This window comes from Mustela erminea, chromosome 1, assembly GCF_009829155.1.
Source record: "Mustela erminea isolate mMusErm1 chromosome 1, mMusErm1.Pri, whole genome shotgun sequence".
NCBI classification, from domain to species: Eukaryota; Metazoa; Chordata; class Mammalia; order Carnivora; family Mustelidae; genus Mustela; species Mustela erminea.
The window spans coordinates 100776333-100801067 of NC_045614.1; the positions used below are offsets into that span (position 1 = coordinate 100776333).

The 24735-nt window shown below is 42.1% G+C and overlaps 1 protein-coding gene across 21 annotated transcripts in view; it reads left to right on the forward strand.

Annotated features, from left to right (window-relative positions):
* KALRN (kalirin RhoGEF kinase) overlaps positions 1–24735 on the forward strand; it is a 659050-nt gene that overhangs the window by 299980 nt on the left and 334335 nt on the right. For all 21 annotated transcript variants that reach the window (XM_032335453.1, XM_032335509.1, XM_032335462.1 and 18 more), the window contains exon 10: positions 4151–4273. In XM_032335453.1, coding sequence (XP_032191344.1) covers positions 4151–4273 — 123 coding nt within the window. The remainder of the gene's footprint in view (positions 1–4150; positions 4274–24735) is intronic.

A 24735-nucleotide genomic window follows, 5' to 3' on the forward strand; every position in this document is an offset into this window, starting at 1 on the left:
GTTAAGTCCTCCTCTTGTTTAAGTCCTACTCAGTGCTCAGCTACATCCTCACTTCTTCAGAGAGGCCTTCCCTGATTGTTGGCCCTTTCCCCACTGCAACTGATGACCAATTGTATGATCTCCTGTGCAGTGCCTGTTCCCACCATAGACTAGGTTCCCAGAGTCAAGGCCCTGCCTGCCTTGCTTAATACTGCATCCTGGGCTGTTCTGGGGCCCAGAACTGGGGCACAATAAGACTAATAAGTATCTGTCTGAATCAGGTGACATTCACATCCCCCATGTGCTTCTTTGCTCCATGAAGAACCCGCAGGCACAAACTAAAAAGTAAAACCTTCTGTGTTGGAAACACTTGAAAACCAATTCAAAGCCATTCATAGGTATTATTAACTATCCTCCTGTCCTATCTTGACTAAAATTGATAATTGATTATTTTAAATAAAATTTTGTAGATGAGAGAATTAAACAGGGGTAGCTAGTGTGGGGTGCCTTGGTGGGTGCATACAGTTCAGTAGGGTTCCAGGGATTTGGCTAGAAATGCAATTTAGTCTTCAACCAGTGATGTCCCAAGTCTGGGATGCACCAGAAACTGTGGGATAGCCTGCTTTCCAGTGCTGCATGTTAATTTGCAGTGTGTGATGTAATTATCAGACACTGTTGGTGTCAGCTCAGAAAGCACATTTCTCTGGGGCAAAGCTAGATTGTACTCCCAGAACTGGGGGACATGGAATCATGGTCAAGAGAGCATGGGGTCTAAATGTGTGTCACATAAGGCTGGCTCCAACTGAACTGTCTGACACAAAACGGCCAGAAATCATGGGGCGCCTGGGTGCCTCAGTGGGTTAAGCCTCTGCCTTCGGCTCAGGTCATGATCTCAGGGTCCTGGGATTGAGCCCTGCATTGGGCTTTCTGCTCAGCAGGTAGCCTGCTTCCCCCTCTCTCTCTGCCTGCCTCTCTGCCTACTTGTGATTTCTCTCTCTCTCTCTCTCTCTCTCTCTCTCTCTGTGTCAAATAAATAAGTAAGATCTTTTTTAAAAAATGGTCAGAAATCAGCATTTTAAATAATACCTCCTATAGTGATTATGTTTCTCTATCCTCGGGTACTTTTTTAGTCTCTATGGATTATTAAAGTAATTTTGTTCACATGCTAAATTATTTGCCGTTTTATTTATTAAATTGATTTCCATGCTGTCTCTGCATCTTCACTGAGGTTGCTCATGGGTTCCCCACAGCTTCGGTTCTGATGACAGAAGCTAGACTAGATGGGAACAATGTAAAATCACAGAGCAATCAAATTTATGTTTAAGCTAATAAAAGTCTATCAAATATGAATAATAGATTTTTAAGAGGTTAAGGTAGAGTTAATTAAGTCAACTTAAGTGTCATTAACTGACAATGAATTGACATTTTAAAGAAAGCAAAAGAACTTAAATAGAACACAAATTGCTTTTTGAGAGAAGTTTACAAGTTGTGAAATTACCCGTGGGGAGTATAAAAGCTAACCGTTTGTGAACCAGTAGATGGAAAGCTTTCCTCTTAAACTCATTTGTTTTAGCATAACAAATTTTATTAAAACTAGAGATACAAAATGAAATTAAATAAAATAAACTCATTAAAACATTGCCAGACAAGCAGGTCACACTTAATTGCTCACACCTAAAAAAACAATTGTAATTTGAAAATCTGTCAAAAATTCTGAAGAAATCATCAAAAGCCACAAGACAGCTCTTTTATATATAAAAATTATCAAAATTGGGGTGCCTGGGTGGCTCAGTGGGTTGAGCCTCTGCCTTCAGCTCAGGTCATGATCTCAGGGTCCTGGGATGGAGCCCTGAAATGGGCTCTCTTCTCAGCGGGGAGCCTGTTTCCCCTCCCCCTCTGCCTGCCTCTCTGACTACTTATGATCTCTCTCTCTCTGTCAAATAAATAAAATCCTAAAAAAAAATTATCAAAATTATCCATAAACTTCACTTCATGGGATTAACATAAGTTTAATATATAAAAATTATCAAAATTATCCATAAGCTTCACTTCATGGGATTAACAAAAGTTTAAATATGCATAAAGATTGTAAAACTGCACTTTCGATGGTATGTAAGACATGGAAAACTTTGTGACTAGAAATATTTCTTTTGACCTTGCGTGCTGTTGTTCGTCATCCTTTTTACAATAGAAAATTGTGGGTTCACGTTGTGTCAAGTCAAGTAAAAATGCACTCTCCTGATTTTTGTTGTTATTGCTGAAATTCCCCCATACATAATTCTAGAAAGATGTGGGCTCTCCTTTCTTTGAAGAAAGGGATATTTAGATTTCCTTTCAGTGCTGCCTTTCAGTGTTTGCAAAAGGTAAAATCCCAGTTCATTTACTCCTGCAATTTCTTTTCTTAGACATGCCTCCAGAATATTAAAAACATATATTGCCAGAATTTGTTATAAAAAATATTTAAATCTCTACACCCAGTGTTTATATAGTCATTTTCTAAAAAGCCTTTCTTTTCTCCTTTTTAATGGGCAATTGTCTGACATTCCAGTTTCGTTAAACGGATGTTTGTTAAATCTCATTTTTATATTCTTGCGTACATTTCTCTGACCTAATATCCATCTTGTTGTAGGCCTTGTGGTAGTGTCACTAAGAGTGAAGGCTTCCATACTTTGTGCAATTGCAGGTGTAATTTATTTCAAATGTTAAAGAAAGTGAAGCCAAAGACTAGATTCTCTGGAGACAGAACTCCCATGCCTGTACTTCATGGGATTATTTGGTCTATCTGCTTGCCATGGGGCAGTCTGTAGAAGAAACAGAGGAATGGACTAAAGCATCCTTTTATTTATTTTAAGAATTTATTTATTTATTTGAGAGAGAGAGAATGTGCACATGCAAGAGTGGGGCGGTGGGGCAGAGGGAGACGAGAAGCAGACTCTCAGGACACTGAGATCATGACCTAAGCTGAAAGCCGGTGCCCAACTGATGGAGCACCCGGGGCCCCCCTTAAGCATGAAACAGGCCTGTTTCATCTACATCATTTTTTTCCAGAAAGTTCTTCTAGAACCTGAGAAGGCTAGCATATCATTAACCAAATGTTCAGGTTACGTCCAGAATAGCCAGAATAGAGTGGGCTCAGTTGTCTTGGCAGGATCTCTAGCAGGTGTGTGGCTGTACACTCTAACTGGTTTAATTGTGGCCACCTGCTTTACTGAGTGCCAACTCTGGGAGGCACATGTTTGCTGGGCCATCGGCGTGAATGCAAAACAGACATTAGAGGCTTTCGTCCTCCCTCCATTTCAAGGCTTCTGCTAAGGGGTTTCTACTTCCCGTGTCCAGTGCCCCTGAGGACAACATATTTTCTCACCTTCTCAGCATCCCTTTCTTCATCCCTCTATTGCTCCAGCCACATCTATTCCAGCTTCTCTAAATACCAAGGGAAATGTCCAAGGCCAAATCACTCCATCTGAAACCTAGAAAAACATGGGGTCTCCCCTTTTTTTCCAGGAGAAACCATAGGTACTAAAGGCCTTAGGATGTAAGACCTTAATTTATTTGGTTGGGTGCCTGGGGCTGATTGGAGAAGGGTGGAAGAAAGCCAGAAAGAAGAGTTGTCCTGGTGACCACTCTCTGGAGCAGCCAGGTAGGGCCTAACTAGTGCCAACTTTCCTCTCGAGATTAGGAGGAGAGTCCCAGGAGTGCAAGGAGGCAGGGTCCCTGTGAGCATTGCTGTGAGCATTTTTATGGGGAAGTAAGGGATGAGTAAGCTGTCAGGGCCTAGGAATTTCCCTGAACTGACACTGCCTCGTTTTCTGCCCGTGTGCCTGACTTTATGTGGGTCACTAACTCCAAGCAGGTTAGTGAGGGGCTTAAACTGTGACTGACAGTCTGTGTAGCTTGTTTAAAATAATGGACTAATCAAGGCTGGGAAAACTGAGAGAGTAACGAGGGACTATCCTGGCAATCGAAGATGAGATGCCTCTAGTTAAGGGTAGGAGTGTTACATCACCAATGACAGTAATGAAATCCCTGGGTCCACGGTGGGCCAAACATGTCCAGCTGGACTGCTGCTTTCTGATGGGGATGGCAACTCCAGGATGCTGGCAGTCTCCTACTGTCACATGGCTTTCCCTCTGCCGGGAAGTCATTGTTTCTGTCCTTCTTCTCTGAACAGGTGTTGGACTGGATTGAAAACCACGGTGAGGCCTTTCTCAGCAAACACACTGGGGTGGGGAAGTCGCTGCATCGAGCCCGGGCCCTGCAGAAGAGGCATGATGACTTCGAAGAGGTGGCTCAGGTGAGAAGCTGTGTGTGTGTGTGTGTGTGTGTGTGTGTGTGTGTGTGTGTGTAGCTGGGTGAGGGAGGCCAGGGCTGCGGTTTTGGTATTTGCTGAGGCACGTTAGGTTTAGGGCCCAGTCAGGGCTGCCTTCCTGCCTCATGCAAGGAGACATTTGTCTGCTCTTGGATCACTAGGTGAGTGATAGACCCTTAGTTTTGGGTCTTCAGAGAAAATCTTCCTGCCAGCAGGATCTATAAATGGCTTGTCCCCAAGGTGGTGATGGTAGAAGGAACTGACATTGGGAACATCGATAGCCCAGAACTACTGCTTATGGTTATCACCACTGGCAGGTGGGAGCTGGAAATCAGCCTTAGGTCTGCTTGCAGAACTGTGTGTCCTCCAGGATCCAGAGGAAGAAATGGCACCTGCTTCTGCAAGGCTGACTGTGCCCAGAGAATATGGCATAATATTTTGTCTTTTAGCTGAACTGTACACCTGATCCCAAAAGGGCATTTTTATCTAATTACACAAAGATGCCGTGAGAGGCTTTGACTATTTGGCTTCATGGTGGAGGGATAGAAGACGGTTTTTGGTTCTGAGCCTGAAGCCCCTCAATTTTATCCTAACTCTTTTATATTTCTCTCTATATATATTAATATATATCTCTTATATTTGTTTCTTTTGGGGAGTTCTTCCATGGGTCCTGAGCATCTTCATCGTCAAGATGAAAGACTACTCTGTCCATTTATCTTGTCAGACATGATCAGTTGCAGTAAGAACTAAGACCTAAAAATGAAGCCGGGAAGGGGCATCTGTTGGGGAATCAGTATGGGACAAAAGGGAGGATGACAGAGCTAGCATTTGCCACAGCTGCAACCAGGCCCAGCTCCCATCCCACCACGTGGGCAGTCCTCACGGTGGGTGTCATCCTGGGGGTCATGCAGAGTGCCAGCCCCCATGCTGGGAGGCTACCAGCCCCAGACAAAACTGTGGGTGAGCCATGGATGCCAAAGGTGAGCCCCTGCCAAGAACCAAAGGGATCTGCTGGAGGACAGGAGAGTGGTGGGAGCAAACCACATCTCTAAGGATGCTCCAAGTGTGTTCTGGAATGTGAGAGGCCTGGCAGGTGCCAGAAAGACTGAGTCACTAGTGACCTCAAGCTGGGAATACAGATGGATTAGACCCAACCCATGCAATAAAGAAAGCCTCATATAGAATCTTTGTGCACAGTTGGTGGGAATGTAAAGTGATGGAGTCACTGTATGGCAATTCCTCAAAAAATTAAACATAGACTTACCATATGATTCAGCAATCCTGATTCTACATATATCCTCGGAAAAATTAAAGGCTGGGATGTGAAAAGATTCTTGTATATCCAAGTTCAGAGCAGCATTATTCACAATAGCGAAAAGGTGGGAGTAACCCAAGTGACCAGATGAAATTATGCTATGTGAAATAAGTCAGTCTTGAAAGGACTAATAGGAGTCCATTTATATGAAGAACCCAGAGTAGTCATATTCACAGAGACAGAAAGTAGAATGATGGTTGCTAGGGGCTGGGGCAAGGGAGGGAATAGAGAGTTATTATTTAATGGATCCAGAGTTTCAACTTTATAAGATAAAGAGTTCTGGAGATGGATGCTGGTCGTGGTGGCACAACAGTGTGAATTTATTTAATGCCACTGAGCTTAAAACAATTTACATTATGTATATTCTGCTACCACCACAAGAACAAAAAAACCAAGCCTCATCCCTACAAAGACCTTCAGCAGAATGGGCTGGATCACACCCATGTCATATAGACATGGGCCATATAGGCCTCTGGATATAGCACAGACCCAAAATATTTGAGTGTCCAGACATTCCGGGTACTTCTGCTATCTGTCAGGGGACAAAGGGTGGGACAGGGCCACATGGACTCCCTTTCTGCTGAGAGTGGGGTTGTGGTGTCTGGGGAAGTCTTTTGAGATGGAGCCATCCCACAGCTGTGATGTTCTTGCCCCTTGGCTTTCCTGTGACCCAGCCCTTCCTCACTCAGAAAGGATATCCCACAGCCCTGAGCCAGCCAGCACCCCCTTGCCCTCTTCCTGCTACAGCCTCAGAGGCAATGCCAACCTTGGTTATCGGCCCTTGAGGGCACTGTTGTTTTGTGTGTTGTTACAACCCAGGAAGCCTGGCTGCCGCCCAGACTCTAACCTACCTTCTCCCAACTGCTCCCCTACCTTCTTACTGGGGCCTCATACGCCTTTCACATGGGACAGTGCTTTCCAATCAGTAGCAGAGACATTCTCACTTAAATTCACATTAAAGAAAGAATGGACACATTTTTTGAGAGCTTATGTTTCCATTATATATTTTATCTACCAGTCCTGAGTGGTGGATAGTATTAGCCTTGTTTTATAGAAGATGAACACTAAAGCTCAGAAAATTCTTCAGTATGCCCATACCATCTGGCTTGTCAGTAGCTCTGCTAGGATTCAAGCTCAGCTCTGTCTGACCACAGAGTCATGTTTTTACCCTAACTTCATGCTGCCCTTCCTTAGTGTAGTATGGGACCTGAGTGTAAAATTCATTTCAAAGTGCCAGTTGGCTCATGAAGAGTACAGAAAAAAGAGCAAGAGTGGGGGGGGTGTGGAGAGGAGACGCTGCTGTGGCCATTCCATTTGACATACAACTTTTCCCAGGCTCTGCCAGTGAGTAATGTCTTGCTATAATCCACTTCTCCCTGTCCCTGCTTTCAGGGAAGATTGTGTCTTTCTTAGGAGAGAGAGTTCTACCTTCTAAAGGGCTCATGCTTTTCAAAGTTTTCCCTCTGGAAAGGGGACAGATATGGACAACAGAGGGCTCACATAAGTAAGGGGCGATGAAGTTGCCATATTGCCCTGTAAGTCGGTCTTTAGAGATGAATCTCATAGTCTAGTACTAAGTCCTGTTTTGTTTTCTCATCCCTACTCTGGAGAAAGGAGTGGAGCTGCCTACCATCCTGAAATTGGTAGTCCACATTGGAAAACCAACGTGATTGCGGCAAAGGCAGATGGACTGGCAGCAGCCTCAGATCTGCTTTGTATTGTGCAAAGTGATTATCATGCTCAAGTGGTGAGAAAGGAGATGATCCAGGCAGGAAAGGGCATGCTCTATCTCTCTTACTTCTGTTCTCGATCAAGTGAGGGCCACTTGGGAGGGAGGGGAGGAGTAGATTTAATCAGGATTAGACAATTCTTGAGTCGGAGATCAATGCTATAGAGCCCAAGCAGGGATTCTCTTGTTGCTTGTTGGTTGGGGTTGCTGGTTAAGAGATCTAGTCAGGAAGGACATCACAAATGGTGAGGAGTACGAGGCTGGGGGTTCACTCATAACCAGTCCTACAGAGGGTCATGATTCAGTGAAGGAATCTCTTTTAATGTCATGATTTTACGGTTCCGTAACCTGAGGCTGATTAATATGAGAAGAAAATTCTGAGCACCCGTTCTCTATATTCAAGTTAAAAATTGTCTAGAATCAAAGCAGGAAGAGAGTTGTAACACCTGTCGTACCCCTGGGATGCTGCCCTTCTACAGGGAAGAGCAAGTCCTCCAATGCACAGGGAGATGCCGAAGGGCAGTGTGAACTCCTGGAACAAATACGCCTCTGCCTCTCCCTACATGAGATCACGTAAAGACATTTAAGACAATAGTAGAAATATCAATTATATCTGGGAAGAATTAATGTAGTAAACCATGACCTTACATTTTGTGTTTAATAGCTCTTGAACACATTTTAAACAAATGCACCCATCATTTGGAGGAAACGAAGTATTTATGGTCCTCACTCCATCCTGCAGATGGCACCCTTTGAATAGTCTCCCTGGAAACAGAGCTGAAAGGGAAGGGAGCTCCTCCCCCTCCCCACCCCCTCAGGTACTTACTGCTGCCAGGGGAGGCTCCTGACAGGCAGGTGGGAGAGTCTGGGGCCACATGTGCACGAGGGGGTCTGTCTCTATAAATATTTCTAGTCCAAGCTACTGAGATTCTCTGTGGTCAGATAGAAGGCCTGGGCACAGCAGAAACCCTTCTGGTCCTGGTAGACACTTTACTTAAGTTGCCTATAAACTCATCACATGACTCAGGCTATAGAGTTCATCAGATTTCCAAAGACACTTATATTTTTTTAAAAAGATTTTTATTTATTTAGTTGAGAGCGAGACACTGAGAGAGAGCATGAGAGGGCTGAAGGTCAGAGGGAGAAGCAGACTCCCCGTGGAGCTGGGAACCCAATGAGGGACAGGATCCTGAGAGTCCGGGATCATGACCTGAGCTGAAGGCAGCCGCCCATCCAATTGAGCCACCCAGATGCCTGAAAAGACACTTATTATATTTTTATATATATTTATGTTGCATGGTAGTCATTATCAGGAGTATAAACAAGCATAAGCTAGAGTTGCTGCCCGTCATAGTGTGACTGTAAGGGGATACATGTGTCCACATGTGCCCAGAGGGAGTATGGGCTATGGTACTGTTATTTTGTCCTGAGATATTTGCTATTACTCAGAAGGAAAGTACTCAAGTGCCTGTGGTTTAGATAGCAGCTGTGCGGGCTCTGTGAGTGGTCTGCTTTATGACCTCATTATCTGGAATGCCATACTTTCTGTAAGCTAGCTTAGTAAAAAATTAGTGATCACTTGCACTCAAATATATATTATCTAAAATCTCAAAGCACCAAATCACATTTAAAGCTAAGTTTATTAAATAGCTTTTGTTTAACATTTTTGAAGGAACAGACCATTTAAAGGAAGATTTAAAGAAATATAAATATATATATAAAGAAATATAAATTTATATATATATATAAATATTGCACAATTAAGCACTTAATTCAACAATCTCTGGTTAGTTGTTTGTCTGACTCTTGCTTTTTTCTCAGACTTGGATAGAAAACACTTAAAAAATAATTCTGAGTCTTGGGGTCACAATAGGCAAAATGGAAGGGAAGCAATTTAGTAGACCTATCAGTGACCTTACCTGTTAAAGATCTTCAAGGTATAATCAGCTAACTTACTAGCGCTCCAAGGGTAGGTAGAATAGGGAATCCATAGGAGTAGAAAGCCCCTGTTCTCAGACAGACAGCAGTACTCATCAGTTCCCAAGCCCATCAAGTCTTTGTCGGGCACCTTGAGAAGCGGAAGAGGTATAACAATTTCCGTCTTGAGGAAATCATGATCCAAAGAGAAACATGCATTAAACATATTCTAACCCTATAAAAAGTCCCATGGTTTGAAAGGAAGCATAATCTTTATCCTTTCAGGGTTTTCAAGGAGCACTTTCCAGTGAAACCAAGATAAACCATTAGTTCATTTGGTGATCCAATAAATACGCCTGCCTAGGGGATGGCGTGGTGATCTTTGGAGTAAGTTCCATCTTTCTTTTCATGCCTGAGATGGTGACCAATTATAGCAACTGCAGATGCAAGCAGAAGGAAAAGGTGGTAAATCTTCAACAGATGCTGTTTCACACCCCAGCTTCTTGGAGAGGACAAAAGTTTCTTCAGCAGGATGAAAAAAAATAGTGAGGAAGAAAGCCAGGAAAATACAGAGAAATTAATATCATGAAGTGGGCAAGTGGAAAAAATGAAGAACAATCTTGTTACCCTTTGGATCTTGCATGGCATTCATCCCACTTGAGGGGATTCAGGATATTCCCTCCACAAACACCAGTGAAAAGTTGCATGAGCTGATGGGAGGGCTTTTGGGACCACTCTCAGGAAGAAGAAAGATAAGATATATTCTGGAGAACTCCCAGCTATGGGTTTTGAAGGTCACTTTATATACACTTGATGTGGAAATTGAGAGGGGATCAGAGCCAATATCTAAGATATTATAGTCTACCAAAATTTCTTATCAAGACCATGAATTGACCCCCCCCAACTTCTGGTGCTTCCTCTATGGAACAAATGGCACGTTCAGAAGAAATTGATACTGCATTCCTAATGATTTTAAGCTCTGGGTAGTGAACTGAAGGACTTAAAAGCACTGGTGACATTCTTATCTCTTGTTCCATGTGATGGCAGGGACTGTGGAAAAGAGGGGAGACATTGAAAAACAAATGGCTGCCTATGTAGATGGTGTTTTCAGAAGTGTTCTGGAGTATACCCTACAGAGCCAGGATGATGGACTTCTGGTAAGGGAAGAGTGCTTCTTGTAAAGATTGGGGAAGGTCTGGCAGAAAGCTTTGCTGCTCTATCTAGAAAGATGGAAGTGAACTTTGAAGTAAGTGGAAGGAGAAAATTATCCTAGTAATATGGGGCACCATAGAAATGACATGGAAAGAAGCACCTAGTGAAGGAGATGCCCTTAGGTCATCTTAGGTAGGAAAATACAATTAAAATTGCCTATACATATATATATACACACACACACACACATATATGCATATATATGTGTGTGTGTGTGTGTATATATGTAAAAAACATATTACAATATGTATATATACTTACATATGTACTTAAATTTTAATACCAGGATACAAATATAATAAACATTCCTGAGACTTTAGGGTATTGAGCTTATAACTAGAAAACTGTGAGAGAAAAGGATTTTTTGTTTAAAGGACTCATTCTCACAGGAAGGATGAACATAATCAGAAGGGATCACATCAGTATGAGATCTACAAACCTGAGGGTAGTAAACAATATGGAGAAGTAATAGAGATATAAGAAGAGAGAAAAAAAACTGCTACTAGAGAGGACCATGGTCTGCTCTATCACAGTGAGGGTGTGGGAAATGCTGTTCTGTTATTATTTCACTTCTGGTTCAAGGGAAAACATGGGGGTGATGACAGTCTTCAAATTTCCCAGCATCTCCTGTAAATTTTGTGACACTGTAAATAAAACATCTATGTTGTTGAGAGTCGAAGATTCTGTGTGAAAGAGAACGAATCATTGTAGGAAAGCTCAAAGGAGTTTAGGTTGTGTCTAAACTCTCAAGAGCATTGACCTTTAGATGAAAAGGCTTAGACTTGGCTCTTAAAGCAGAGAGAAGTAGTAAAGGGTTTTGAACAATGATATAAATTAAAACACAGTTCACCCGTGAATAATACAGGAGTCAGGCACCACCCCTTGCGTAGTCAAAAATCTGCATATAATTTTTGATTCCTCAAAAACTGCACCGCTAATAGCCTGCTGTTGACAAGAAGACTCACTGATAACATAGTCAATTAACACATATTTTTATGTTTTATATGTATTATGTGCTATATTCTTACAATAAACTAGAGAAATGAAAAATGTTAAGAAAACCATAAGGAAGAGAAAATACATGTACAGGACTCTACTGTATTTATAAAAAAAAAACAACCCACAAATAAATGGGCCCACTTGGTTCAAGCTCTTTGTTGATCAATGGTCAACTGTATAATCTCTAAACCAGAGAAGTAAGGATTTCTCTGTCCACTGGCTATTTAAATCACATATGTAGTATTGTGCCTAATTTGAGAAAACATATATTCAAAAGGAGATTGACAAACTGTACTTGATTGTAAGAAGACTGCTAGGATAGTGAAATTCAAGTAACTGGATATATTCCTTTTTGAGTAAATAGTGTTTTATGGAACGCAGGGCAATAGGCTTAATAGTTGAAGGCTTCCTGTAGAAGAGATAAGGGTGGAAGGGATAGTGAAGCCAATTTTAGCTTCATTCAGATATAACTTCTAACCCATACTTGATTTTTTTATGAGCTGTCCAAAATCAGAGTGAAATACTTTGTGATGTTGTGTGCTTCTTACCACTCGAGCTTTTCCGGTAGAGGTGACCCTTTATTCCCTTAGGATATAAAAATCCTCAAGTCTTCCTATTTTAAAAATGAACAAACAAAAAAGTGAATAAAAAGAAACTTGAGCTATCTTTTCTGGTAGTATAAACTGCTTTCTCTGTGCTTCTCCTTTCCTTCATAGCCCAGGTGTTTGAGAGAAGAGTATTTGCCACCTCTACTTCCTCATCTCCTAGATGCGCTTTGACCCCTGCGTTGGACTTCTGTTCCCTCTGGGCAAATGAGGATAATCTTATCCAAGTCTTCAACTGGGCTTTTTTGTTGCTAAATCCAAAGGACACTTTTCAGAAATTAAATGGTCTTTGGAAGGCATTTGACTCTGTTGACCATTTCCTCCTTTTTAAATTCTCTCCCCCCAGCCTTCCATGACACCATGCTCTCTTAATTTCCTTACATCTTTCTGGCTGGTCCTTCTTGGGCTCTTCTCCCTTTTCCCAAGGATTTCCTCAGACCATCTCTTCTCACAGTACACCCCAGGCATGATTTTATACTCTGTCGTAGCCTCAACTGCCACCCTTAGTCTGATGGCTCTGAAGTCCATGTCTTATCTCTGATCTCATCCCAGAGCAACCTGTTCATAAACCCATTAACTCTCTGGACACATCTACTTTGATTTCTTGGTGGGTTCTCAAATCCAGTGTATCCAAAATTTATTTTATCATTTTCCACCCCTTCTAGATGTGTTCTTCTTCCTGTATTCCCCATGCCAGGGAAGGACACCAACAACCCATTTGCTCAAGCCAGAAACTTGGGAGTCATTCTTGACTTCTCCTTGGCTCTCACACCTTTTGAATCCTTTGCAAAGTCGTACTGATGCTACCTCTTTATGTGTCCCTTTCCTTTCATCTCTATTGCCACTGCCTGAGATCAGAGTCTCATTATCTCATCTTTGGTTTGTCACACTATCCTCCTGTTTTCCCTAACTTGTCATAGTCTCCTTAAATCCTTCCACACACTGCCATAAGTTCAAACTATTGATATCATAAACCTTTTTATGACCTGGCTACTGCCTCTCTGGCTTTATCTTTTATCCCTCATATGCTTCCTTTACCGCCCCCCTCCCCATACTCCTGATGTCCCCATTTGTATCTGAACATCCCATGCTCTCAAGTGTCAGTGCTGTCTGCTCTTTTATCACTCCCATTTATTTAAGTCTGACCACCCCTGGCAGCTTCTGTTCATCTTGAAACAATCATATCAAGTATCTTCTCTTCTCAGAAGTGGTCTCTGCAGTTTGGTTGAATGCCTCTTTTCTAGGCATCCACTTATTTTAGCCATATTCCTGTGATGGCAGTTATCATGCAGTGTCATCATTAATTTTAGGCCAGCCTCACTCCCCAGCTGGACTGTGACTTCCTTAGAGCATGAATTTTGTCTCATTAGTCTTTTTATCTCAATGCCTAGCACAGGGAGCCTAATAGGCAATTGGCACTTGAAAAAGTAAATTAATGGTACAGAGAGGATTTCTTTGTGGGATGGATATCAGGTCCGATTATCTCTGAGATCCCTTCCAATTCCAATTCATGGTAAATGGAAGAGAAGTAGATTGGATGAATATTCATAAGAATGCAAGCCCCAGAACCATATAGCCTGGGGCCTGAGAGGCACCCTGTTAGAATTAGTGAGACTGCACTGAGCTGGGATCAACCTGGATGGCCCTGCCCAGGATCTGACACTTGGAAAGAAGCATTTTTTTAGTCATATTTTGAGTGAGATTTTTGGACTCTGCTGTTTTTTATAATTGAGAAAAAAAAACCCTAAAAAATAATTTCAGTTGAAGTCCTAAGAAACCAATCTTGACAAGAGGAAATGGTAATCCTTACTATATGCATTTCCAGCTCCACTAAGTTTCCTTGATTTTTCCAGCTGGGATAGCTATCTTCATACTGTATTGTTAACCCTCTTCCTCCTTAGCTTATATGTAGTGAAGTTCTTTTTCTCTTGCAAAAATTCTTCTTTGAGAGATGAATAATATTGGCCTTTTCCAAAAGAATTTTAAAGGGAAAAAAAGAAAATACCCAAAAAGTAAATTGGATAAAAGAAGTATACAGTATACTGATTTTATGTTCAGTATATTCATTCTAAGTCCAAGATAGCTCATTTGGTCATACTTCTTTTGATTCAGTGTATCATGTTCATTGATAGATACTTTTTGCTTCTCTCTATTGAAAAGATCCTAACACCAACAACAATAATGATAGTAGCATAACACTTACAGAGTACTTTCTGTGTACTGGACACTGTTTTATTTTTCCTATACTAACTCACTTAATCCTTATAACATTAATGAGTTAGGTATTTCTTTTTTTTCATTTTTTTTTAATTCAGGTATGATTAAGATAGAGTCTTCTTTTAGTTTCAGGTATACAATATCATAATTCAGCCATTCTATACGTTTCTCAGTGCTCATCAATATAAATGTTCTATTAATCCCTTTATCTATTTCACCCATACCCCCCCATTAACCTCCCCTCTAGAAACCACCAGTTTATTCTCTGTATTTGAGTTCATTTTTTTGTCTCTTTTTTCTTTATTCATTTATTTTGTTTCTTAAATTCTGCATATGAGTCATATTTGTGTATCCCTGAATGACTTCTCTCACTTAAGCACTATAACTTCTAAGTTGTTGTTGTTGCAAATGGCAAGATTTCATTCTTTTTTATGGTTGAGTAATATCCCATCATATGAATATTATTATGTTATATATTAATATTCCATTAAGAACCTTTAGTACATATTTTTAAATATATATTAATATTCCTTTATACACACATATACACACACCACATCATCTTTTTACACTCATCTATAAATGGCCACTTGGGTTTGGGTTGCTTCCATATCTTGGCTATTAGAAAAAACGCTCCAGTAAACATAGGGGTACAAATATCTTTTTGAATTCTTGTTTTCATATTCTTTGGGTAAATACCCAGTAGTGGAATTACTGGATCATATGGTAGTTCTACTTTTAATTTTTTGAGGAGTCTCCACAGTGTTTTTCCACAGTGGCTACATGGTCTCATTCCTACCAATAGTGTGTGAGGGTTCCTTTTTCTTCATATCCTTGCCAACATTTCTCATGTTTTTTATTTTAACCCTTCTGAGATAAAGTGATATCCCATTGTGGTTTTAATTTGCATTTCCCTGATGCCTAGCGATGTTGGGTCTCTTTTCTTATGTCTGTTGGTCATTTGTATATCTTCTTTGGGAAAATGTCTATTTAGGTCCTCTGCTGGTTTTTTAAATTGGATTATCTGGTTTATTGGTGTTGAGTTGTATAAGTTCTTTATATATTTTGGATATCAACTCCTCATTGGATATGTAATTTGCAAATGTCTTCTGCCATACAGTAGGTTGCTTTTTTGTTTACTGATGGTTTTCTTTGCTGTGTATTGGTCTTGGGCCAGTCACTTTATTTCCCTGAGCCTCAATGCCCTTCTCTAAACTGGATCTAGGGACAGTGACTCTGGGGAGTGATGTGACTGTTGGAAATAACATATGACAAGTGCCTAATAGAGAGTTTGGTTCATAGGAGATGCTTGATGAGCAGTGGCCTTTGTGGCAGCAGTGGTGGCCATGTGGTGGTGATGACAGAATACCTCTAAGCCTCAGTCTCTTTTAGGCTGGGTTATCAAGTACCCTGCTATCATCTCTCAACACTCAGCTTGGTGTGGGCTGCTTAACCATGTTGGGAAGAGTTAGGTTTCTTCCTTTTTCTATACTCTTGCCTCCTTTATCATAGACTAGTTGACCGTATATGTATAGCTTTATTTCTGGACTCTCTATTCTGTCCCCTGCATCCATGTATTTGATTTTATGCCAATGCCATACTGCACCATACGGTATACCATACAAGTGCTAAGGGGACAGATCAGCTATGGGTACTGAGAAGCCTGATCTTCAGGTTAAACATTATGGAAGAAATGGCCATCTAATTTGAACAATCAGAACCAAGGAAACAAATGGAATAATGGTGCATTCTGCCTGGGGATGGTAGGTACTGGGTACCCAGCACTGGGCATCCAGGAGTGAATATGTTCAGAAATGCAAGGAGAATGGGCAGTTTGTCTGTGGGAAGGCTCTCAAAAGATAGCAAGGCTCCAGCTACTAGGCTGCAAGTTGGAGGACTGATTCTTAGGGACAGGATCAAAACTGGGCATTGGGCAGGGCTGGATGGTTGCCAGGGGGTCCTGATGTGGAGGTCTGTTGGTGAGATGTGTGTTTCCATTTGATTTCTGAAACTGGGCTGGAGCCAAGCCTGCCACGGGACCCCAGGAAAGGGAGAAGGAAGAAAAGAGAGTCTGGGCACCAAGTAAGAGCACTCTCCACTCTAGAGAATTTTCAGACTCAGTGCCCTCCATAGAAGGGTACCAAGGGGGTGCCTGGGTGGCTCAGTGGGTTAAGCCTCTGCCTTTGACTCAGTGGGTTAAGCCGCTGCCTCTGGATGATCTCACCGTCTCAGGATTGAGTCCCGCATCCGGCTCTCTACTCAGCAGGGAGCCTGCTTCCTCCTCTCTCTCTGCCTGCCTCTCTTGTGATCTCTGTCTCTCTGTGTCAAATAAATAAAAATCTTTAAAAAGAAATAAAGAAGGGTACCAAGAGTGTAACCACTTGAGTTCCGTAGCATGACAACATATTTACCATGCACAATGAGAATAATATATGGATGGGAAGAATAAAGCTACTGTCTCTTAAAAAGCATTGACACGATTTAGAAAGGAAACAGGGAAGGCTGTTCCAGAGGAAAGCTCTCCTGTCTGCGCAGTATTGATTCTGAAAGCAAACCATTTATTACTGTGTCTTCCAATAATTAATTTCAGCACAGGTCAACCTGCCCAGGTGAAGAGAAACCAAATCGATTTCCTTTCTCTTCCCTCTTCTTTCCATTTCTGTGACACACTGAGTACCATGGGCCTTAGCAATGAGCTTGCTGCCCTAGAAGCTAGCGCTGGCTGGACTGAACACTAGAGGGAGGGCCAATAGATTTGCATACAGGGGGATAAAAATACTTTGAAAAGAATTTGCAAGGTTCTAAATCTGTGCTATAAAGTGAAGCTTATCAGAACAAGTAATGATAAGAAATGCCATTTATTCAACACATACTTTATAAAGAATAGCTCATAGAATCTTTGAAACCACCCTTTAGAGTAAGTGTTAATTTATCCTCATTTTCCAGATGAAGAATCAGGCCCAGAGAGGAGGATCCTTCAAGGTTAGGAGGCAAGATTTGAACCCAGGTGGGCTGACCCCAAAGCCCTTCTAGCACATATGCATTCATAGTAGGAAAAACAGAGCTTATTCAACAATCCTTTGAAGAGTTTTTTTTCCCAAACAATGTTTCCCTTTTTATTTTTATTTATATTTTTATTTTTAATTACAAAATTGCATATATTCAATATAGAAAAGCAGACAAGCAAATAGGACCAAAAATAATCCACCCACTCAGTTGTCTAACAGTGGCTAATACATTGGTATTTATTCTCCCAGATATTCTTCCCTATATGTAGGGAAGAATACATATTCTTATGTATGGTCACTGGCTTTTCTCACTTAAGGATATATCCATAGTAATGGATACACTGTTATTGATTGCTATGGCATTGCAGATTACCATGGTAATCTATAATGTTACTTATTTTTTTGGTGAAGTCTCTAATATGAAGACTTCTTACTCTTTCCCAGAGTCTGGTAATTTATAATTATAGGTTATTAAAACCAGGTACAATTATAAATATGTAAAGAGAGGCAAAATAATCATTGAAAATGGAGAGCTGGGTTTAAGCCAAGGATTCAGAATCCTCTACCAAGAGAAAGCTTTGGAAAATGGCAGTTTATAAGTGCCCTCCAAGGCTTTCCTGCTCCCTGCCGTAGATGCACGTGAAGGGCAATGCTGGGAGGACTCTCTGGGTCCCAGCTGGAGTGGAGCCGAGTGACTAGTGATGGCAGGAGTGGTGGTAGTGGGGAGTGCTTCAAAACAGTGGCCTTTGTAGCCTCTTTCTTCCTCCTCCTCTTCCTTTCTCCTTCTTTCTCCCCTTCTCCTCCTCCTCTACCTTTCTCCCTTCATGTCTGTCCCATCTTTTCTGAAAAAGGGACTCAGTCAGGGTCCAGCATACAGTGCTCAGCTCTGGCCCAGGTGTATTTCAGGTGAGCAGTATTTTCCCGAACCCCTGAGAGCCCCATGGGGTGAATGCTCCCTGGCTGTGGCATTTGGATTGTTGGAGCAGATCAGCAGTGTCTAGGCTGAAGGGTAGGGGCTTCAGAGAACTTGCTGGCAGATGAGGCAGCTGGGACAGATGACAAGTGCCAGGAACCAGCCCCTAAGAGCCCCCGAAGGGCTTCAGGCTTTATATGACACAAACCAGAAAATAAAACACATTATCACCAACAAGAACAACCCACCAAGCAGATATGTCTTTTTTTCTCTCTGCCAGTGAGCAACTGGAGGCATTTTCATGAACTAATTTTGTTTAGAATACATTTTTAACAGGAGAAAAGCCCGCTGCCAAGTACTGGCAGGAACAAAGCATTGCGTCTGAGTTATTCCACCTGGAAAGGAAGCCAGGTTTGGGACAGAGGGAGCTGAGCTCTCGAGGCATCCTATAACATCAGGGGACATCCAAGCCTCATTGGGACTGGTGCCTTTATTTGTCTTGGCATACATGGGCAAATGCCAGCCAGCCCTAGGCACTGCCCTTTGAGTTTCAGAGACCTGCTACATTCTAGGAGCCAACCGTGCTGAGTATTGGCAACCTCCACTGTAATTACATATCTCCATGGTGTTTCACACTGTGGGCTCTTTTGTATAATGTATCTGAGCTTCAGCAATGCCAAGTAAGGCTTGAAATAACTCTGGTGGACTTTAGTCCATCATATGCTTAGAATTTGAAAATAACATCGAGGGAAGGGGGCAGTAAGTGAGGCTAAAAAGGGAAGTCCAAATCCATATGACAGACATGTTTCAGTTTTTCTTCTTCATGTGGTTTGGACTCTGCCTAAGATTATGGACTCTTTAGTGTCTTGGGAATTCACAAGGTCAGTCTCATTTGCTTTAAAACATACAGCTGGGGCACCTGAGTAGCTCAGTCATTTGAGTGTCCAATTCTTGATTTTTAGCTCAGGTCGTGGTCTCAGGGTCATGGTCTCAGGGTTGGGAGATTGATCCCTTGGGCTGTGCACAGAATCTGCTTGAGATTCTCTCCCTCTGCCCTTCCCTGTGCTTGTACTCTCTCTTCTCTCTTTCTCTCTCTCTAAAATAAAATCTAAAGTAAAATCTTCTTTAAAAATTTAAAAAACATAAAGCTAGAGAAGAGAGCGTTATTTAGATGTAAACTTTGGGTCTGACCCACGCATCGTAGCTATCACTCTGATGACAGTTTTTATAAAGTTAGAAAGGATAGGGTTTGAGATTTATTCCAGAAAATTACATCCCATCATGGCTTCAGGTGGCCAGATAAGTTGGTACTGGATGACCCTGACACAGGGTAATTCCCTAGATTCTCTTTCCTTACTCAGTGCTTTCCATGAAGCTTACTTAACATATCCCCATCAGTAAAATGGGAGTTACAGGTTCTTGCTCCTATCTTCCTAATGGGAGGCAAAAGATCCAGTGAGAAGGATCTGGGGATGGGAATGCCTGAGCTAGAAGGCCCAGAGCTTCTCCAGCAGCATCTGCAGATCATTTAACTCACTAAACCTCATTTCTACATCCATAGAATGGGAAGAATACTTATCCCATTGTAGTTGAAGTGGACATTAAATGAGAAAACATATACTTGAATGCAAGCACTTCAAGTCTAGAGCACAGAGCAGATGTGAATTATCATTATTATTCGGGGGATATAGTGGATGAGATCACGTCTGGAACTCACTCAGGAAAGAGGAACTACAGATACAGAAAAGATTGATGATACAGCCCCATTCTGGGTGTCTCCCAAGAGAGACAATGTGCTGACCAGTCTCGGAGTTTAACTGAACTCTTTGTGCCCCAGGCTTCGCACATGATTTGAGGGCCAGGTTCCCATGTGGAGCCGGTTTAGCTGGGGAGACGTCCCACATTCTAAAGCTAGAGCTGTTGATTTAATGAGCCTTGTTCTGTTGTTTGTGTAAGTGTAGATCAGGGAGACTTTGGGGTCAAAAGTGAATTTGGAAATGAAAATGGAAACATGATGCTTTGTATGTAGTGCGCTTTGGCCACTGATCTCACATGCCCTTTTAACCAGAGAGAAGAGGGAAAGCCCTGCTCCTGGGGATCTGCCCAGCCCCAAAGTGGTGCTGCCCCCAGCCCTGCCCGGCTCTTCCAGGTAGCCCTGCTGCTCTACTGGGGCTCTCGCATCGACCTTCACAGGATTCAGTGAGATGATTGATGCCCCGCTAGACCCCGTCTCCTAGCGAACTTGCTGCTATTCATTGTGTGACCATTCCATAACCCCATTGCTTAACTTGCCCTTTTACAGCGCTGAGGGTGACTTTGCATGGAATTTCTTGCTGAGGCTTTCATGACTATGAGGGCTATGGGCATGGTTTGTGGTCATAGAAGATAGCTATGGGCCCATGAAAGTCAGGAACACTCAAGAGCTCCAGATAATGGGGCGAACGATGGGATGTGAGCCTGACCCTCGTGATCCTTCCCTATCTCACAGTCCCATCAGCAGCTCTTCAGATTCTTTCTTTTTCCTGGAACGCCCTGTGTGGGGAGAACTTGATCCCCTGCAGCCTCTCTCATCCAACTGAGGAAATGCTCCCATGGCTGAGCCTCTTCACGCAAACTCCTAAGGCTAGGAAATGGGAAGAACATGTTTTCTCTTGGAAACTGGGGATCCCAAGGTGTCAGAGGACCCACAGATTGTGTTGGGTAGTCCTCGGTGGGTAGATGGTGTCTCTTCTGACTTCAAGCTGATCTCTGAATCCAGCCCTGTTTGAGAAGGGGAAGCAGGTGGCCCCATTCTTCATGTAGGTCTCCTTCCTCTGGCCCTCCCGCCTCCCTTACCCCCCTTCCCACCACCCTCCCACATTATGAAACAACCATCTGGTGTTTGTTCCACCAAGACACCTGAACCGTGCTTCTCTAAGAACAGGTGGCCTTTCCTCCTGGAGAGCCCTTAGCCACTCCTGCTGTATACCTCCAACAAGCTTTTCCTCTCCAACCCTGGCTCAAAGGAGAAACCCTCAGGATTGTATCTTTCTCAGCTCCTCGTCAAAGCCCTCACGTCATCCTGACCTCCTGATCTGGACCTCTGCCCAACCTGTTGCACTGCCTGGCAGATCCCCCCTCCTTTACCTTCACATTTTAGACTTCAGAGTTGGCTCAAAAATGCACCTCCTTCTGAAAACTTCTCCTGGCTTCTCCATCTTACCCAATGACTCTGCTACCTAGGGTGCTCTCAGCATTATATCACCACCTTGTACTACTGTCAGACCTCATTTCTTTTGTGTCCTTGGAGAATGAACTCTTCTACATAATTTAATTTCCTCGAGAACCAAGGCTTAACATTAATTGCTTCTTGCTGCAACTTCAAATTTCACATTTATTGATGGTAAACTCTCTGAAGTACAGCTTAAACTCCCCATGCTTTGTACAGAGCATTCTGAATATAACTCACCCTTTTTTTGGATGCTTCAGGGCACATGGCAATGTTCAGTGATCCCAGTTGTGAGTAGAAGAGACATGCCCAGGACCCCCGCAGAGGCTAAGGTTTTCTTTTTTCCTCACTGAGAATTTCTTGCATCACTGCAGTGGCCTTCTAGGGCAGGCTTGCATTCAGGGGAACCTGACCGGGGAATACAGCCCCTCAAGCAGTTTGTGTTACTCCCTGTGGGCCCAGAAGCATCCCTGTGGCTAACAGCCTTATTTCTCCTGGATGATGATGATGGTGATGAGCCTAACAGCACACCTGGGGAAGCTGAGATCCAAGCAACCTAGCCTTTCTAACCCACTGAAATCCCAGTCCTAGAATGGACCTATCAGATGGGAAGAGAATAACAGGATCTCTCCTGTTAATTCCTTTCACGTTTGGGTCAGACTATCTTTGTTTTGATGGTTTTCAGTTAAAGAGCCCCAAGCATTTCAGTCCACGCCAGCTTGTCAGTATCCTACATGGAGGCCTCTGAAGGCCTGGCCCTGGCCTGCCCGTGTGTTGCTGTGGGCTCCACGCCGCTGGCGCAGGGCTTCCATAGTTACACCGTAGTGATTAGGCAGGCTTGCAACCAGACCATACAGCCCCATTCCACACAGAAGCTCTTTGGGCTATTGTCCAAGAGCTTGTCTCACTATTAAGTCTTTTCAAATTTGACATGTCTCTTACCTCTGACTATGGAGGAAAACAATTCAGGGTTGTGGGTAGTTGATGGCTGGCACTGTGCCCAGCGAGAATGATCTCTAAGGACGTCATAGGGGAGTATTTGGAACTGAATTTTTTTTGCATATACATGTCATACCAACATCATGTTTCTTTTAAGCTTTGATGAGCAATGTCATGAAGTCCAAACTGAGAAAGATGACATCTTTGATAAGGGCTGCAGAGAGTTTTTACATTTTTTGGTAATTATGTTTCACTGTGGCTGGTCAGACATTCGTGTCTTCAGGATCCCAGAGCTAGGAAATGCACCCATGCCTAAGCTAAATACATTTGTAATGAAATCTATTTGTACTTCCAAATGTACTTTGTTTACAAAAATATATTGGAATCTTATCTTTTCCTTTAAAATGTCTTTTATTTGGTATTTTTCATATTTTGAAAGAGATTCCTGTCTGTTGTAATAACAAGTGAAATGTTGCAAAGATATATAAATAGAAATACTAATTATCCCTCTACTCCTCCTTCCCTCCCTCCCAAGGTAATCACAGTTATCTTTCATATCATTCTTCTTACACATACAAAAATAAGCAAACGTAGATATAAAAATTTCTGTTTATTTTTTGGAATAATTTCTAAAGAATGTGTATATGAGTTTTATACTTTACGTGACTTTTCCATGTCTTCTGCTTATAACATTAATACATATTCACCATAGGACATGTGGAAAACAAGAAAATAGTGGAAAAGAAAAATCATTGCTAATATCACTCAGAGATAATCCTGTAAAAACTCATAATATTTATCAGCAAATTTTTATTTAGCACAGCAGAATGCAAAGAATTTTTTGCATAGGGTGAAACAAAGGTGAATTCCAGACTAGCATCCACCTTTCACCAGCTCTGTGAGGTTACTCAAGTTCTTTAGTCTTTCCAAACCTCACTTTTCTTATCTGTAATTGGAGACAATGACATAATCTACCACATGTAATAATGTTTGTAAGTAGATCCCAAAATGGCAGTTGTCATGAACAGTAGTAATTTTTTAAAATTTTTTTTCAGTGTTCCAAGATTCATTGTTTATGTACCACACCCAGTGCTCCATGCAATATGTGCCCTCCTTAGTACCCACAACCAGGCTCACCTAACCCCCCACCCCCCAAAACCCTCAGCTTGTTTCTCAGAGTCCACAGTCTTTCATCCTTCATCTCCCCCTCTGATTTACCCCAATTCATTTTTTCTTTCCTTCTCCTAATGTCCTCTGTGTTATTCCTTATGCTCCACAAGTAAATGAAACCATATGATAACTGACTCTCTCTGCTTGACTTATTTCACTCAGCATGATCTCCTCCGGTCCTGTCCATGTTGATACAAAAGTTAGGTATTCATCCTTTCTGATGGAGGCATAATACTCCATTGTATATATGGACCATATCTTCCTTATCCATTCATCTGTTGAAGGGCATCTTGGCTTTTTCCACAGTTTGGTGATTGTGGCCATTGCTGCTATGAACATTGGAGTACAGATGACCCTTCTTTTCACTACATCTGTATCTTTGGGGTAAATACCCAGCAGTGCAATTGCAGGGTCACAGGGTAGCTCTATTTTTAATTTCTTAAGGAATCTCCATACTGTTTTCCCAAGTGGCTGCACCAACTTGCATTCCCACCAACAGCATAAGAGAGTTCCCCTTTCTCCACATCCTCTCCAACACTTGCTATTTACTGTTGTGTTAATTTTGGCCATTCTAACTGGTGTAGGGTGGTATCTCAATGTGGTTTTGATTTGAATCTCCCTGATGGCTAATGATGGTGAACATTTTTTCATGTGTCTGTGAGCCATTTGTATGTCTTCTTTGGAGAAGTGTCAGTTCATGTCTTCTGCCCATTTTTTTGACGTGATTATCTGTTTTTTGAGTGTTGAGTTTGAGTTCTTTATAGATCTTGGGTATCAGCCCTTTGTCTGTAGTGTCATTTGCAAATATCTTCTCCCATTCTGTGGGTTGCCTCTTTGTTTTGTTGACTGTTTCCTTTGCTACGCAGAAGCTTTTGATTTTGATGAAGTCCCAAAAGTTTATTTTCACTTTTGTTTCCTTTGCCTTTGGAGACATGTCTTGAAAGAAGTTGCTGTGGCCAATGTCAAAGAGGTTACTCCCTATCTTATACCGTACACAAAGATAAACTTGAAATGGATAAAAGACCTGAATGAGAGGCGGGAATCTATCAAAATCCTAGAGTAGTAGTTTTATTGCTGGTACATATGTAGGTAGATAGGTAAAATGATACTTTGGTTTACCTGCCTTTTTCATTTAATCTTACATCAAGAACACTTCCTCAGATCACTAAATAGTCTTCAGAACATTATTGCAATGATGGCACCATGTAACAATAC